General features: G+C 41.5%; 3 protein-coding genes across 3 annotated transcripts in view; 2 read left to right on the forward strand and 1 right to left on the reverse strand.

The window, feature by feature from the left end:
• The window catches only part of SAR1B (secretion associated Ras related GTPase 1B), a 1003791-nt gene that overhangs the window by 801888 nt on the left and 183193 nt on the right, over positions 1-18710 (forward strand). The gene's annotated exons all lie outside the window — the stretch shown is intronic.
• The window catches only part of DDX46 (DEAD-box helicase 46), a 75955-nt gene that overhangs the window by 31984 nt on the left and 25261 nt on the right, over positions 1-18710 (reverse strand). The window contains exons 7-14 of the mRNA XM_050792753.1: positions 16915-17028; positions 16063-16228; positions 15104-15224; positions 11976-12151; positions 10932-11053; positions 7306-7384; positions 5331-5413; positions 807-971 (exon numbers count right to left, since the gene is read on the reverse strand). Of these exons, the coding sequence (XP_050648710.1) occupies positions 807-971; positions 5331-5413; positions 7306-7384; positions 10932-11053; positions 11976-12151; positions 15104-15224; positions 16063-16228; positions 16915-17028 (1026 nt within the window). The remainder of the gene's footprint in view (positions 1-806; positions 972-5330; positions 5414-7305; positions 7385-10931; positions 11054-11975; positions 12152-15103; positions 15225-16062; positions 16229-16914; positions 17029-18710) is intronic.
• Positions 1-18710, forward strand: part of CDKN2AIPNL (CDKN2A interacting protein N-terminal like) — a 413846-nt gene that overhangs the window by 9493 nt on the left and 385643 nt on the right. The gene's annotated exons all lie outside the window — the stretch shown is intronic.

Raw genomic sequence — 18710 nt, forward strand, 5'->3', positions numbered from 1 at the left:
TAAAAAAAAAAATTGTAAACTTTCAGGGTTTAACAGGCTTGCAAATGTGGGCAAATGATCATCTGTTCTCTCTGGCTCTTAATTTCATATCCTAGTAACCAAGAGATAAAATAGGTATGTGACATTTCTTTTCCCTTTGTAGAGACAGAGGTCTCGCTATATTGCCCAAGCTAGTCTCCAGCTCCTGGCCTCAAGTGATCCTCCTACCGTGGTCTCCTAAAATAGTGGGATTACAGGCATGAGTCACCATGCCCATCTGGTATGTGACATTTCTATATATCGGCTCACCACTCACCACTTTTGATGAGAGAAACTAAAACGACATTTTATTTTATGTCTTTAAAGAGACAGGGCTCACTATGGCTAGGGTGCTATTCAGAGATGTGATCCAGCTATGATAAGCAAGAAAGTTTTGACGTGTTCTGTTTTTCTGCCCTGGGTAGAATATCTCATTCTTTAGGCAATCTGGTGGTCCCCTGTTACCAGGAGGTCACCACACTGATGCTGAACTTAGTATGGACAAAGATATGCATAGTGCACTACAGTCCGGAACTACAGGGACTGAAAAGCTGCAACTTCAGGCATGCACCACCGCACCCAGCAAAAAAAAAAAAAAAGAGCATTTTAAATAGTTGCATGGAACAGCATAGTTAAGTGTATCTGGTAAAATACTGAAGGCTACAGTAGTGGTATATGACTTCATTTTAGAAATTATCTTGCCTACCTCACACACAGTGATCCCAAAAGGATCACACATACTACCTAAGTATCAACGAAACTGGGAATTTCCTAAAGATGGTACCCACCACTTGTTGTTCCACATCCGAGCAAACCACACTCCTGCCTCCAACTTGTACTTCAATAGGTTTACTCAGGATCCTGCGAGCCAAAGCCTCCATAGCTCTGGGGAAAGTAGCTGAAAACATAACCGTCTGTCGATCAGGACGAACATTATCCACGATGCGCATGACCTGAGAAAAAGAAAACATTACAAATAAACATGGTAAATAGGGTCTTCAAAGCTTACGCAATGTTAAAACCAAGTAAAAGGAACTTTTGAGAACAACTATCTCAGTTTTGCCACTCCCACAGTCTTTCAATCTCAAGAAACGACAACTCCACACATGCTTAGGCCAAAAATCTAGGAGACATCTTTGATTAATCTCTGTCGCTCATCTTACAACCAATCCGTCAACAAATGTAGTGGTCTCTCTTCAAATTATATCTAGGATACAACCCACTACCACTGTTTCCCTTCATTTATTCAACACGTTTTTATTAAAGAACCATCTTGAACCAGGTACTGTTCTAAGTACTAGGAATATGCAATAAAAACAGACAAAAATAGGAGGATTCTGGGAAGCTGGCAGAGCGGGAATCACCAGGAATCTGTATCCACACCTAGACAACAACTGTGCTGGTAGAATCTGTCTGATGTAACCACTTTGGAATTCTGGAATCTACAGAAGGTTTGCAACTTCCTGGGAAAAGCCTGGAAGATAAATTGTGGCTGTTTTCTGCCATTTTCAGCTCTTAGCACAGTAGCAGTTAACCATCCCCCACAAACAGCCCCACAGCAGGCAGGCATGCACATTTCTGAAGCAAACTGTACATAGCTTGCAAGAGCCAGGGTGGTCAAGAAGGACTCTGTCCTCCAAATATGGAGGATCTCTGCTCTGATTGTTACTTCTGATCACAGAGGTAAAGACAAACAGACATTGGCTGTTATTGTTGCATTCACACCCTGCAAACCACTGCAAGCCCGGACCCCTCAAGCTGAAGTGACTACCAGGGTTAATCTGATGCCCCTTCCCTCTGCCTTTTCTTCTTTTGAGAGCCAAAAATTAAATACTAGGAGATTAAAAAACAAATGAATATCCAAAGAAATTTACAAAGTAACCACACATACAGAATGCCACAGGCTCAGAAAACACATGAAATGACCTTAAGTGTACACCTCAGGGCAATCCTAGCCACAGACCACCTACGACAATCAAATACAAAAATAATACACAATAACAGTAATAAAAAACAGTAAACCCTAGGGAAAGGGGAGAATCTGATTCCCAAATTACCACATTACTAGATTCAAATGTCCATTTTCAGGCCGGGTGTGGTGACTCAGGCCTGAAATCCCAGCACTTTGGGAGGTCAAGGCAGGCGGATCACTTGAGCTCAAGAGTTAAAGGCCAACCCGGCCAACATGCTGAAACCCTGTCTCTACTAAAAACACAAAAATTAGCCAGGCGTGGTGGCATACGCCTATAATCCCAGCTACTCAGGAGGGTGAGGCAGGAGAACCACTTGAACCTGGGAGGTGGAGGTTGCAGTGAGCCACTGCACTTCAGCCTGGGCTACAGAGTGAAACTGTCTCAAAATAAATAAATAAATAAAAATAATTTCCAATTCTCACTATTTTCTTCAGTATATAATCATGCCTGGAAGCACACTACTGCTTGCCAACTCTTCTCTAGGCAGAAGTCAGTGTGCAGCTTTGATCTATGAAGCTCACAAAATAATCACAAACTAAATCGAAATTTTCCTTTTTTTCTTGAGACACAGTCTCACTCTGTCACCCAGGCTGGAGTGCAGAGACATTACATTGACTCACCACAGCCTCTATCTCCCAGGCTCAAGCAATCCTGCTACTTCAGCCTCCTGAGTAGCTTGGACTATAGACGCATGCTCCCACATCCAGCTAATTTTTATGTATTGGACATAAATACATGAGAGAATGCTGAATTAATCATTTATTTTGTTTATATGTATTTATGTATCTGTATGTATTTATGGCAAGGAATGATTCACACTTTGCCTTTCAATGGAAAAAGTTGTTTTGAACTCACTCTATAAGAACCTGGTTTACCAGAAGGTCCCTATCAATCACTCTTATCTACTTAAAGCATTATAATAAAATCTAAGATTTCACATGACTGGGAAAGACATTGAAAGGCACGTGACTCTGTTCCATCTGATACTTCAATTCTCTTTACTCTCTTTCCACAAACAGACCCCTTGCCTCTGCTTGAATACCTGGAAGAAACAGATATTCAGTATCATATCAGCCCCCGCTTCCTCATGAAGCAATGTTTCATCTCCAAATAATGTTTATCCAGTCCTTCCTCAAAATAAACTCATATCAAGCTCCATATGACTTCCCCACTGGATCCCATTTGTACTCCTTGGGACCAAAAAAATAAATTCAATGTTGCTTTCATGTGACACTTGTTCAGAGTTAAAGGATGCTATCATATCTTCTACTTAAAGCTTATTATTATTATTATTTATATTATCATTTTTTGAGATGAAGTCTAGCTCTGTCACTCAGGCTTTAAGTGCAGTAATGCGATCTTGGCTCACTGCACCCTGTGCCTCCCAGGTTCACGTGAGTCTCCTGCCTCAGCCTCCCGAGTAGCTGGGATTACAGGTGTCCATCACCATGTCCAACTAATTTTTGTATTTTCAGTAGAGACAGGGTTTCACCATGTTGGCCAGGCTAGTCTGATCTCCTGACTTCAAGTGTTCTGCCTGCCTTGGCCTCCCAAAGTGCTGAGATTAAAGCCATGAGCCACCATGCCCCGCCCAAAGCTGAGTATCATTTTAACTGTTTCTCATATGGCTCAAGCATTACCATAATCCTGCTTCTTCTGTGTTCTTCTATTTACATCTCATTTATTTATTTATTTATTTATTTATTTTTTTTTTTTTTGAGACGGAGTCTCGCTCTGCCGCCCAGGCTGGAGTGCAGTGGCCGGATCTCAGCTCACTGCAAGCTCCGCCTCCCGGGTTCACGCCATTCTCCTGCCTCAGCCTCCCGAGTAGTTGGGACTACAGGCGCCCGCCACCGCGCCCGGCTAGTTTTTTGTATTTTTTAGTAGAGACGGGGTTTCACCGTGTTAGCCAGGATGGTCTCGATCTCCTGACCTCGTGATCCGCCCGTCTCGGCCTCCCAAAGTGCTGGGATTACAGGCTTGAGCCACCGCGCCCGGCCTATTTACATCTCATTTAGAATGCAGTCCTTAAATCTAAACACAATACATGCACTATCATATAACAGGCAATAAATTTTTGGAGAGTACATGGATAAACTGAAAAGGCTAAATATGACATTTGCCTTATCCCTTTTCTATGCACATTTCCATTACTGTGGACTCTTATAATCCTTTTTTATTTATTTTTTGGCAACTACAGCCTACTGACAATTCACAATGCTCTTTTTTTTTTTTTTTTTTGAGTCTCGCGCTGCCACCCAGGCTGGAGTGCAGTGGCTGGATCTCAGCTCGCTGCAAGCTCCGCCTCCCGGGTTCACACCATTCTCCTGCCTCAGCCTCCCGAGTAGCTGGGACTACAGGCGCCCACCACCTCACCCGGCTAATTTTTTGTATTTTTTAGTAGAGACGGGGTTTCACCGTGTTAACCAGCATGGTCTCGATCTCCTGACCTCGTGATCCACCCGTCTCGGCCTCCCAAAGTGCTGGGATTACAGGCTTGAGCCACCGCGCCCGGCCACACAATGCTCTTCTTAAGAAAACTTTCTACCACCTTTAAAATGTGTTCCTATAAATCTGTATCACTGAAATTTTGCACCTAAGCAAACAGCATATATAAGGAATATAAAAACCTAGGCTAGACAAATTCTTTAGGCCATTATCTTAGTAAAAGTGAATGACTTTGATAAATGTAAATAACGTGCTATCTAGACTAGATAATGAGGTATTTAAAAGCATGATTTAAAAGAATTTATTTAAAAAGACAATGGGCTGGGCGTAGTGGCTCACGCCTGTAATCCCAACACTTTGGGAGGCAAGGTGGGTGGATCGCCTGAGGTCAGGAGTTCGAGACCAGTCTGGCCAACATGGTGAAACTCCATCTCTACTAAAAACACAAAAGTTAGCCAGGCGTGGTGGTGGGCACCTGTAGTCCCAGCTACTTGGGAGGCTGCAGCGGCAGAATCACTTGAATCCAGGAGGCAGAGGTTGCCATGACTGGTGATCGCTCTCCACTGCACTCTAGCCTGGGCGACAGAGCAAGACTCCGTCTCAAAAAAATAAAATAAGGCTTAAGGTCTATTATTAGCACTCCAATTCTAGTTTAACTGGTGTTGGTCTTACATGGCTAAGAAATGCCAGTATAAACACCTCCTGAAGAAGTTTTATGAGGAATCTGAAACATAAATATGTGCTTCAAGACTGTATGTCCCCAGTCTTCTGTATTACCATGCAACAGAAAAGTGTGTGTGTGAATTTCAGAAACCACATGAACATTTCATTCTCATGGCAGCTACAAGGTTATATTTACATTTCAAAACACTTAAGAAATGTAATGATTACCTGGGGTTCAAAACCCATATCAAACATTCTGTCTGCTTCATCTAAAACAACATATGTCACTCTTCGAAGATTTGTGACCCGACCTAAGATGAGAAGAAAAATAAAGACAAAAAGAAAACTAAAAATCAGTCCCAATTCATTTTATGGCTACCAAGAACTTTTAAAAACTGTAAAGGAAACTAAAATGCCTGACTTAACCAGAGGGGTAAGTTAGGTATCTTTAAAAAGTGAAAAGAAATTTTGATCTAAAATGTCTTAATCTAGTGACAAATACTTTCTGACAATGGGTATATGAGGCCCTTTATTTTGTCAAACTCGTCTCTTGCATACCATCATAGGGCCTGAAGAACCTGTAAAATTCAGAAAACAGCCCTCTCCAAAACACATCATAAAACTAAGACTGAGATGAAGCATCGAGCCACATCAGCCATTATCTGACAGCATCACCTAGAAAAAAACATATTAGAGATTACAGCGTATGTGTGGAAAGCAAGTTCTAGTGCTATTTTAGACACAGAAAATGCCTCTCTATATTATTTTATAACCTACTTCATATATTTAGAAGCTTCTTAAACGGGCATGTCAAACCCTTAATGAGAAGCTATTTGACAGCATTAGGAAACTATTGTATCACATAAAAACTTTAAATACCAAAACACATTACATAAACACATTTTCCATACAAAGATATAAATCCCAATTTTATTAAGTGAACCCACTGACTTAAATAAATGCCAACTGGCTTCCTAACCAGTGAAAACAAAATACATACACAGGAAACCTCTTCTAAAATATTAACACAAGCATTGCTATCAACTGTTGAATCAATCTCCTGGCAAAAACATGTACAAAAAGTTATTTAAAAATAGACCAAAATGACAGATAAGAGAAAAAGGTAAAATTAATCAAGATGAATTTCAGGAGGAGACTTAATGCAGCATTGAGAAAAAAAAAAAAACAAGGGATTATTTAATCAGCATTCAAATCAAAACTTTCCATATGCTAGACAAGCACAAAGATTTCTCAAACAATTTTGATGTCACTTTGCCAACTTCATGTACAATTAGAATTAAGTTCATACAGAAATTCAAGCAGAATACTATTAGAAACATGCACTAACTCACAGTTTTTAACACTCTATTATGTACATACTGAATATTGCAATAGAAACCTCTGAGAACATTTTCTTCAAAAAATAAAAAGTGCCAAAATAAGTGCTATCTAATATTTAAGTATTCCACACTAGCATTTGTAGCCCCAATTAGTTTTGCAAGGTCGGGAACAGCATTAAATTACCTACCTTTGATGGTTTAAGTCTCGGAAGCCCAGTTCTATAAATCTTGAAGGGCCTTTCTCCACAGAAGTTAAATAATGTCAACAGTTTAGTAAGAGTTTTGATAGGGAATAATTTAACAAAGCATAACATTTGAGCTACAAACATGCAATATTTACAAAAGATAAAATTTCTTGAAGCTGCAATATCTTAATTTATGTAGTATTGTAAGAAAATACTAGCTCATGTGGAGAAAAAGTCTAAATTTTGTAATAAAGAAAAGGCTACTACCCTATTCTTTTACTAAGCAAAGCCAGGCCAAAAATGGATTAAGAATCCAAGTTATGATCAGAGTTACTTCTGAAAAAAATTTTTAAATTACAAAAATATCATTAATGTTTATAATAATCAACTTGTTCCAATACAATTTTTTTTTTTTTTTTTTGAGACGGAGTCTCGCTCTGCCACCCAGGCTGTAGTACAGTGGGGTGATCTTGGCACACTGCAAGCTCCGCCTCCCGGGTTCAAGCTATTCTCCTGCCTCAGCCTCCCAAGTAGCTGGGACCACAGGCTACAAATTTTAAGATACTGCAACTTTAAGAAGAAATATAGAAACCCTTTGTTGGTTTCTTGCATCTGTTTTAACAAAAAAATGTAAAGAATTCAAAAAGGAAAGACACCAAAAAAATACCCCTGACTTACCACTGTTAGCCGCTAACATGTCAATCATTCGACCAGGTGTGCAAACAATAATTTCAGCACCTCTTTTCAGCTCAGCAATCTAATAAAAAAGATGAAACTTAATAGTCTATCACTAATGCTTACTTAAACACTAAAAAATATTACATTTAGTTCTTGCCTAGTCTGCTAAGAAGACTTCAAAGCCTCCTGCCTAATTATTTTGAATCTCGGGGCACTACTAAAGAAACAGCAACAGCCAGACGCAGTGGCTCACGCCTGTAATCCTAGCACTTTGGGAGGCTGAGGTAGGCAGATCACGAGGTCAGGAGATCGAGACCATCCTGGCTAACACGGTGAAACCCCGTCTCTACTAAAAATACAAAAAATTAGCCAGGCGTGGTGGCAGGTGCCTGTAGTCCCAGCTACTCGGGAGGTTGAGGCAGGAGAATGGGGTGAACTTGAGAGGCGGAGCTTGCAGCGAGGTGAGATCGCACCACTGCACTCCAGCCTGGGTGAAAGTGTGAGACTCCGTCTCAAAAAAAAAAAGAAAAAAACATCAACAACGTGACCACATAGTGCCATAAATTTGAAACAAATAAAAACTAGAGAATTTTGCAAATTTGATTTGCCACTATCCCTCAAAACCAAGAAACAAACTTAAGAAAGCAGTTTAAAAAAAAAAGTGATCATCTTTGAGCCCAGGAGTTCAAGGTTGCAGTGAGCTATGATCACATCCTTGCACTTCAGCCTGAGCAAGAGCGAGACCTTGTCTCAGAAAAGAAATTTCGAAGTGACCACATAGACTAGCGTTTTTCAAATTGAGGATTGCCACATTAGTGAATCATTAAATCCTTTAACAGTCATAATCAGCTTTTTTTTTTTTTTTTTTTGAGACAGGGTCTCATTCTGTTGCCCAGGCTCTGTTGTCCAGTGCAGCAGTGTCATCATAGCTCACTGCAGCCTAGATCCTGGGCTCAAGAGATGATCACTTTTTTAAAAAAACTGCTTTCTTTTTTTTTTGAGACGGAGTCTCGCTCTGTCACCCAGGCTGGAGTGCGGTGACCGGATCTCAGCTCACTGCAAGCTCCGCCTCCCGGGTTCACGCCATTCTCCCGCCTCAGCCTCCCGAGTAGCTGGGACTACAGGCACCCGCCACCTCGCCCGGCTAGTTTGTTTTTGTATTTTTTTAGTAGAGACGGGGTTTCACCGTGTTAGCCAGGATGGTCTCGATCTCCTGACCTCGTGATCCACCCGTCTCGGCCTCCCAAAGTGCTGGGATTACAGGCTTGAGCCACCGCGCCCGGCCAAAAACTGCTTTCTTAAGTTCGTTTCTTGATTTTGAGGGATAGTGGCAAATCAAATTTGCAAACTTCTCTAGTTAGCCACTAGCTAGGACTACAGGCACTCGCTAATTTATTTACTGTTTTAAGAGATGGGGTCTCACCATATTGCCCAGGCTGGTCTCAAACTCCTGGACTCAAGTGATTCTCCCATTTCAGCCTCCCAAAGTGCTGTGATGATTACAAGTATGAGCCATAGTGCTCAATCACAACCAGCGTTTTTTAAATGAAATAGAATGCAAAATACCGGAAGTCCCTTAACATCATAAAACTTTTGTTTGGCATTTATATAAATACAATGTGCAAGCATGTACCATGTTGTTTTGTAAGTATATTTCTACAAACTATAGTCATGAAAAATCATAAACTTAGAATATGAAGTTCAAGTAATTAAAATAGCACTGGAGTTAACAAAAGCAAATATTCTTGAAGTGTGTTCTTGTAACAAGAGTCCTAAGAAACAGTTTTGTAGTTAAGTTCAGAAAATGACAATTTATCCCATTTATCTAGCAACACGATACACATTAGCTTATTAAGAACTAAGAAGTCTTACAGCAAAGAAACTGGTTTTAACTTTTTATACTCCAACGTTTCCAAAACTTATCCAACCACAGAACCTACTTTTTTGCCTTCTTCTACTCAGGCAAAATATCTGAAAACTATTTCATTCTTTAGAAGACAGCTGAAGGGATGGTCATAGTGGCTCACGAGGGAAGCCGAGGCAAGCAGATTGCTTGAGCCCAGGAATTCGAGACCAGCCTGGGCAACATGGCAAAAACCTCATCTGTACAAAAAAATACAAATATTAGCTGGGTGTGGTGGCATGCATCTGTGGTCCCAGCCACTCAGGAGGCTAAGGAGGAAGGACTGCTTGAGCCCAGGAGGTCACAGACGCAGTGAGCCAAGGTCACATCACTGCACTCCAGCCTGGACAACAGAGCAAGATGCTGTCTCAAATAAAACAGAACCAAAAAAAAAAGAAGAAGAAAAAAACACCTCTGATATTAATGCATCCCAGTAATCACCATCACTTTTTCCCCCCGAAGATGGAGTCTTGCTGTCTCCCAGGCTGGAGCGCAGTGGCGTGATCTCAGCTTACCACAACTTCCGCCTCCCAGGTTCAAGTGATTCTCCTGCCTCAACCTCCCAAGTAGCTGATATTATAGGCACGCACCACCACACCAGGCTAATTTCTGTGTTTTTAGTAGAGACCGGGGATCTCGCCATGTTGGCTAGGCTGGTCTTGAGCTCCTGATCTCATGATCCACCCGCCTTGGCTTCCCAAAGTGCTGGGATTACAGGCGTGAGTCACCGTGCCTGGCCACCATCACTTTTTAAAGACGTCAGCATAGATTATAGAAAATAAATGCTCAGAGATCAGAGACCTAGGTTCCAGGACAAACTCTAGAACGTATTAACCTAATTGGTCAACTTAATAAATCTTTCTGAGTATTTCCTCATATGTAAAATAAAAAAAAAATCTGCCTTCTCAGGCAGGGGAAGAGGGAGGAGGGATAATCTATGTAAAAATGACTCAAAAATTCTAATACAGCATTAACATAATATGTTCTTTTTTGTCACAACTATATTGGGTCATAATTAACAAAAATTATATATATTTAAGGTGTACAACATGTTTGATAAACATATACACTCTCAAATGATGACCACAATCAAGCTAACATATCCCCTTACATAGTTACCAATATTTTCTTTTGTGGTAAGAACATTTAAGATCGGTTGGGCGCAGTGGCTCACGCCTGTAATACCAGCACTTTGGGAGGCCAAGGCAGGAGGATCACTTGAAGTAAGGAGTTCAAGACCAATCTGGCCAATATGGTGAAACCCCATCTCTACTAAAAATACAAAAATTAGCCAGGCAAGGTGGCGGGCACCTGTAGTCCCAGCAACTTGGGAGGCTGAGGTAGGAGAATCGCTTGAACCGGGGAGGCGGAGGTTGTAGTGAGCCAAGATTGCGCCATTGCACTCCAGCCTGGATGACAGGGCGAGACTCCACCCCAAAACGAAAAAAAAAAAAAAGAACATGATGCGAGATCTACTGGCTTAGCAAATTATTCAGCATACAATATAATATTAACTAGTCACCATGCTGTACGTTACATCTCCAAAGGTATTCATCCTGCATGAAATAACTAATTCTTACTATTATTTTTATACCTCATTTTTAAAATGATTTTAGAAGCAATCACTATTCAAAAAACTAAAAGTAAAAGTCACTCTTTTACTTTATTAAATCTTCCAACTTGAGAAAAGAATGGAAAACATGAATATTTCTTATGTAACTACCTGCTCACTGATTCCTGTTCCTCCATAAACACAGACCACTCTAAGTCCCAAAGTCTTGGAAAACTTCTTACACTCTTTAGTAATCTGTAAAGCCAGTTCTCGAGTTGGAGTCATGATGACAGCTGGAAAGATAAATACATCAGTAGCCTAACCACCAAAATTCTTAAGGCTATGCTTTAAAGTATTCAATTTCACCTCTACAATAAAGTTCAGATTGTTTCACCTAATATTTTTTGTTATGCATCTCTGAAAACTATTTCAAAAGTTGTATAACAGCAGAGGTTGTGGGGAAGGATAAGTATAAGCAGAGTTTAAAAACATGCTAAAAGAAGAAAAATGACAGTTAAATGCCTCATCCAACCCTCAGGAAAACAAATACTTGGTTCAATAGAACGCAAATAGTTTTCTAATGCAAATCACAGATCAAAGAAAATCAAGTGACTCACTGTGCCACAGAAGCCATACTGTTGCTTCCAGAAACAACCTTGGTCTGAGGGGCACAGACAGAGGAGAGAGATACTATGCCCCGTGTTCCTAAGAGAAAAGCTGAACAACTTTCCAAAACCCTATTCAACTTTGCAAGAGTTATCTCTGCCAAGATGAATCAAGAAACCAGAATCTAAACAACTAATCTTGAATGAAATGCTGGCATTATAGCCTGTTAAGGCCGAAAACTACCTAGGAAAATATGTTTCCCTAGTATATTCCATGTTGCCTTTACATATCTATTGATACCAGCCTAACAAACCTCAATATAAATAAACAGATAGATGCACGAGGAGTCTACCTGCCAAGTCAGAGTTTAAAAACTGAGCTGTGCCAGGAGGGGCTGTTTTTGTACTTCTGAGATGTCACTCCAGAGCTCTGAAGATTCTCACTCCACCTGCTGGTAAGGGGAAATCAGCCCCAAAGTGCCAAATTGATAAAGAAAATGTACATAAAGACATCTTCATTGTCATAATTAAGAACATTATAAACTATAAGGTCTTTCTGTTTGACAACAAAGCTGTTATTTGAAAAATAGTTTAATGAAAATAACTGTACCTATTGGCCCCTCTCCTTCTTCTAATGACCTCTGATCCATGATGTGTCTAAACATGGGCAACAGAAAAGCAATGGTCTTTCCACTTCCTGTTTTGGCAATGCCAATCAAATCTCGTCCAGACATTATAGCAGGAATAGCTTGGGTTTGGATTGGCGTGGGCTTTTCATAGCCATGCCTTAAAAAGAAAACCAAAGGAAGATAAGGTAAGAATTGAGATTGCTGGGCCCCAAAGAGGTCCCATGTGTTCCCATAAAAATAAACTTCCAAAAGGCTGTATATATTCATACAATAAAATACTATTTGGCAATAAAAAGGGAAGTACTAACACATTCTACAATATGGACTAACCCTGACAACAACATGTAAAGTGAAAAAGGTCAGTCACTAAAGACAAAAATTGTTTGATCCCATTTACATGAAATGTTAGGAATAGCCAAATCTATTCTAGAGACAAAAAGTAGATTAATGGTTGCCCAGGGGTGGGGAGAGGGGAGAAGACTGACTACTAATGGACAAAAGTTTCTTTTTGGGATAATGAAAAATTTAAAAATTAGGCAGGGCGCAGTGGTTCATGACTGAAATCCCAGCATTCTGGGAGGCTGACATGGGAGAATCATTTGGGGCCAGCAGTTCAAGACCAGCCTGGTCAACATAGTGACACCCCATCTCTTAAAAAAAAAAAAAGGGGCCGGGCGCGGTGGCTCAAGCCTGTAATCCCAGCACTTTGGGAGGCTGAGACGGGCGGATCACTAGGTCAGGAGTTCGAGACCATCCTGGCTAACACGGTGAAACCCCGTCTCTACTAAAAAATATAAAAAACTAGCCGGGCGAGGTGGCGGGCACCTGTAGTCCCAGCTACTCGGGAGGCTGAGGCAGGAGAATGGCGTAAAAACCCGGGAGGCAGAGCTTGCAGTGAGCTGAGATCCGGCCACTGCACTCCAGCCTGGGCGACACAGCGAGACTCTGTCTCAAAAAAAAAAAAAAAAAAAAAAAAAAAGGGGGGGGGGGGGGGGCCAGGCATGGTGGTTCATGCTGTAATCCCAGCACTTTCAGAGGCCGCAGCAGGTGGATGATCTGAGGTACAGAGTTTGAGACCACCCTCACCAAAATGCAGAAACCCTGTATCTACTAAAAACACAAAATGAGCCAGGCGTGGTGGCACATGCCTGTAATCCCACCTACTTGGGAGGCTGAGGCAAAAGAATCGCTTGAACCCGAGAGGTGGAGGTTGCGGTGAGTGAGATAGAGCCAATGCACTCCAGCCCGGGCAACAAGAGTTAAATTCTGTCTCAAAAAAAAAAAAAAAGGCTGAGCACGGTGGCTCATACCTGTAATCCTAGCACTTTGGGAGGCCAAGGCGGGCAGATCACCAGGTCAGGAGTTTGAGACCAGCCTCACGTGGTGAAACCCTGTCTCTACTAAAAATACAAAAATTAGCCAGGCGTGGTGTGGCAAACACCTGTAGTCCCAGCTACCTGGGAGGCTGAGGCAGGAGAATCATTCGAACCCGGGAGGCAGAGGTTGCAGTGACCCGAGATCACGCCACTGCACTCCAGCCTGGGCAACAGAGTGAGACTCTGTCTCAAAAAAATAAATAAATAAAACCAAAAAACAAACAAACAAAAAATTCAAAAAAAATTTCCAAAAATTAGAGTATTGTAATGGTTGCAAAACTATAAAAATACACTAAAAAACATTAAGTTGGCTGGGCACAGTGGCTCATGCCTGTAATCCTAGCACTTTGGGAGGCTGAGGCGGGTGGATCATGAGGTCAAGACATCAAGACCATCCTAGCCAACACGGTGAAACCCCGTCTCTATAAAAAATACAAAAATTAGCTGGGCGCAGTGGTGCATTCCTGTAATCTCAGCTACTTGGGGGACTGAGGCAGGAGAATCGCTTGAAGCTTGAACCCAGGAGGCGGAGGTTGCAGTGAGCCGGGATTGCACCACTGCACTCCAGCCTGGTGACAAAGCGAGACTTGTCTAAAAAAATATATATATGTGTGTGTGTATATATATATAAGTTGCATAATTTTTTTTTTTTTTTTAAGACAGAGTCTCTCTCTGTCACCACGCTGGAGTGCAGTGCCACAATCCCAGCTCACCGCAACCTCTGACTCCCGGGTTCAAGCGATTCTCCTGCCTGAGCCTCCAAAGTAGCTAGGACTACAGGTTAGCTGGGACTATAGGCATGCGCCACCACACCCAGCTAATTTTTGTATTTTTAGTAGAGACGGAGTTTCACCATGTCGGCCAGGATGGTCTCGATCTCTTAACCTCGTGATCTGCCTGTCTTGGCCTCCCAAAGTGTTGGGATTACAAGTGTGAGACCCTGTCCCAGCCAAGTTGCATAATTTAACCAGCACTTTGGGAGGCCAAGGTGGGGGGATCACTTGAAGTCAGGAGTTTGAGACCAACTTCACCAACACGGCGAAACCCTGTCTCTATCAAAAATACAAAAATACAAAAATTGGCTGGGTGTGGTGGCGGGCACCTGTAATCCCAGCTACTTAAGAGGCTACGGCACAAGAATCGCTTGAACCCGGGATGCAGAGGTTGCAGTGAGCCGAGATCATGCCAATGCATGCCTGAGGGAAGAGGTGGGAGGCTCTGTCTCAAAAAAGAAAAAAATAAATAAAAAATTTAAAAAGCCAGGCATGGTGGCTCACGCCTGTAATCCCAGCACTTTGGGAGGCTGAGGCGGGCAGATCACCTGAGGTCAGGATTTCAAGGCCAGCCTGGCCAACATGGGGAAACCTGGTCTCTACTAAAAATATTTTAAAAATTAACCAGCCGTAGTGGCGCACACCTATAGTTCAGCTACTCAGGAGGCTGAGGCAGGATAATTGCTTGAGCCCGGGTGGCTGAGGTCACAGTGAGCACAGTGAGATCGCACCACTGTACTCTACCCTGGGCAACAGAGCAAGATTCTGTCTCAAACAAAAAAAAAAAAGCAGTTGTATAATTTAAAGGGTAAATTTTGATATGTAAATTATCTCAATAAAACAATTTTTTTAAACGTAAGGTTTTTTTAGAGTAAAAATGTAACTCAGGGAGACATTGGTGTGAAAGGACTATTTTGAGCAGCAAGACACAGAAAACATAAACAACCACCAACCACTTACTTTTTGAGGGAATTTAAGATCTTCATGGAAATTCCACACTGGACCCAGGATTTAATTGGTTTGGGACAACCTTTTCCTTTAACTGTAATGCCCTCCATTTCCAATCGAAACACATTTACCTCTACAAAACAAAACCCAGATTAAAAGTTCTTAAATATTGTTCTATTGGTGTCTTCTACTTTTCAATTAGGCATAAGATGAAGAATCTTTAACTCTTATGCCAGGCCCAGTGGCTCACACCTGTAATCCTAGCAACTAGCACTTTGGGAGGCAGACGCAGGCAGATCCCTTGAACCCAGGAGTTGTAAGACCAACCTGGGCAACATGGTGAAACCCTGCCTCGACAAAAAGTACAAAAATTAGCTGGGTGTGGTGGCACATGCCTGTAGTCCCAGTTACTCAGGAGGCTGACATAGGAAGATCACCTGAGCCTATCAGGGGGATGTGGGGTGTGGTAGGAAATCAAGGCTGCAGTGAGCCATGACTGCACCACTGCACTCCAGCCTCCAGCCTGGGCAATGGAGGGAGAGACCCTGTCTCAAAACAAAACAAACAATTTTTTAAATTTTTGTATTTTTTTTAGTAGAGACAGGGTTTCACCATATTGGCCAGGATGGTCTCGAACTACTGACCTCATGATCTGCCCGCCTAGGCCTCACAAAGTGCTGGGATTACAGGCGTGAGCCACTGCATCCGGCCTACTTTTCTGTATTTTAGTAGATGGGGTCTCACTCTATTGCCCAGGCTGGTCTCGAACTTCTGAGCTCAAACAATGCGCCCACCTCAGCCTCCCAAAGTGCTGGGATTACAGGTGTGAGCCAACGCACCTGGCCAATTAATTTTTGATCATTTTAAAAATATTTCCAAAACACCCTCCTTCATCAGACACTATCCACATTTCTCTTGAGTAATGTGAAATGTATCCTCTTCTGTTAGTAAATGAAAAAATGGAATTTTACCTTCTTGAGACATTTTTGCTAGTTCTGGAACTTCGACATAGAAGTTTTTCCTAAATGGCTCATATTCAATTTTTCCATGATCAACTGGTTCTAGAAGCTTTCGCTGTTTTGTTTGATACCCTGTAAGGGCTGTCTGAAGATCAACTTCTTCCTCCTCTGAAGAATACTATAGTTTAAAAGAAAAAAATTAAAGAGGTAAGCTCATTACTATTTTCCTCTTGTGGGAAGCAATACTCCTAGCTTTTCAAATCTTCCTCTCCTAGAAACTACTCTAATTTTTTTACTTTCTGCAATACACTGTTTGACCCACAAGATTTTTATAGTGCTCCAGCACACTTAAACCTCTTAATTTTAAAATCACCTCAAATGATGTATGTCATCTTGAATTAGAAATACATCAAGAAGCTCCTGAAGAATTTTTCGACTTACTTTTCTTTTTCTTTGCCCTTTAGAAAGTTAAAATGCCAATATAAAGCTAAAACAGTAATGATCAGAGACGGCTCTAATAAGGTTTTGCTATTGTTTTTACTATATAAATCTTTACAATACGTGTTAATGGAAAGAAAGTTAATTCATTCTGTTACTTCATTTTTTTTCTCTCCATATTGTATGCCTGAAGTGAGCTGATGAGGGGCAGAAAGATCATACAGTTAGGAATGAAAGACATCAGAATGTTCCACTAAATAGATATTTAACTAGATACTATACTACTACTAAGAATAGCAAGAATGTCTCCCAATTCTGGGAATTTCTCCTAGTTCACATAAATGAAAAGCACATATCCATGAATGCTTTCTAATAAATGCTTCCAGGATAGTATCATAAACAAAGTCAAAATTAATGAAAAATCACCTCCATGGCATCCTGGTCATTCTCCATCAGCTCACCTTTCTTCTTATCAGAATCCACAACTGCTTTTTTGGTTGTCACAACAGTGACAACTTTTGTGACCGTTGGCCCAGACTTCTAAAATAAAGAAGAAATATAGAATATTTTGCAAAGCTGAAACGCAAGTTATATGACAGCCGAAGCCCACAATAACTGACAAAATTTCGTCTTTAGTTTCTTTTTTTAGTGACATGGTCTCCATCACCCAGGCTTGAGTGGTGTGATCGTAGCTCACCGTAACCTCAAATTTCTGGGCTCAAGGAGTCATCCCATCTGTCCTCCTGAGTTGCTAGGACTATAAGCACATATCACCAAACCCAGTTAATTTTTTTTGCTTTTTGGTAGAAAGAGTCATGCTATGTTGCCCAGGCTGGTCTTGAACTGCTTGGCTCCAGTGATCTACCAGCCTCAGCCTACCAAATGTTCTGGGATTGCAGTTGTGAGCCAGGGCATTGAGCCAACTGAGTTATTAAATGAAAATAGAAACAACAGACTGTTTTTCTCATTAATTTGTATAAATTTTTAAGCATAATATAATTATATTTTATAATACATCCACTTATCATTTACTGTATTATAGATAATTCAATATTATATATACTTTATTTATTGAGATAAAGTTTTGCTCTTGTCACCCAGGCTGGAGTGCAATGGCATGATTTCAGCTCACTGTAACCTCTGCCTCCCAGATTCAGGCAATTCTCCTGCCTCAGCCTCCCCAGTAGCTGGGATTACAGGCGCCCGCCACTATACTCAGCTAAGTTTTGTATTTTTAGTAGAAGAAGGGTTTCGCCATGTTGGCAGGCTGGTCTCGAACTCCTTATCTCAGGTAATCCACCCACCTAAGTCCCTGCAAAAGTGCTGGGATTACAGGCATGAGCCAGCGTGCCCAATTTTATATATATATATAAAAAATATATATATATATGTAAATATATATATATAAAATATATATACATATATATATTTTTTTTTTTTTTTCAGACTGAGTCTCATTCTGTTTCCCAGGTTAGAGTACAGTGGTGTGATCTAGGCTAATTGCTCCCAGTTCAACTTATTCCCCTTCCTCAGCCTCCCAAGTAGCTGGGATTAGAGGCATCCGCCATCACACCCAGCTAATTCTTGTATTTTCAGCAGAGATGGTGTTTTGCCATGTTGGCCAGGTTGATCTCTAACTCCTGACCTCAGGTGATCGTTCACCTTGGCCTCCCAAAATGTTGGGATTACAGGCATGAGCCACCACATCCGGCATGATTATATATTTTCAAACTACTACTAGGCTGGGCACAGAGGCTCATGTCTGAAATTCCAGCACTTTGGGAGGCTAAGACAGGAGGATCACTTGAGTCCAGGAGTTCGAGACCAACCTGGGTAACACAGCGAGATTCCACCTCTATAAACAATTAGCCAGGTGTAGTGGTACATGCCTGTAGTCCTAACTACTAAGAGGGTTGAAGCAGAATAATCGCTTCAGCCCAGGGGTATGAGGTATGATCATGCCACCGCAGCACTCCAGCCTGGGTAACACAGCGAGACCCTGTTGCTAAAAAACATTTTTTTAATTAAAAAATAGAATAAGCTTTGGGAGGCCGAGACAGGCAGATCACGAGGTCAGGAGATCAAGACCATCCTGGCTAACACGGTGAAACCCCGTCTCTACTAAAAAATACAAAAAACTAGCGGGGCGAGGTGGCGGGCGCCTGTAGTCCCAGCTAATGTAGTCCCAGCTACTCGGGAGGCTGAGGCAGGAGAATGGCGTA

Source organism: Macaca thibetana, chromosome 6 (genome assembly GCF_024542745.1).
Source record: "Macaca thibetana thibetana isolate TM-01 chromosome 6, ASM2454274v1, whole genome shotgun sequence".
Classification (NCBI taxonomy): Eukaryota; Metazoa; Chordata; class Mammalia; order Primates; family Cercopithecidae; genus Macaca; species Macaca thibetana.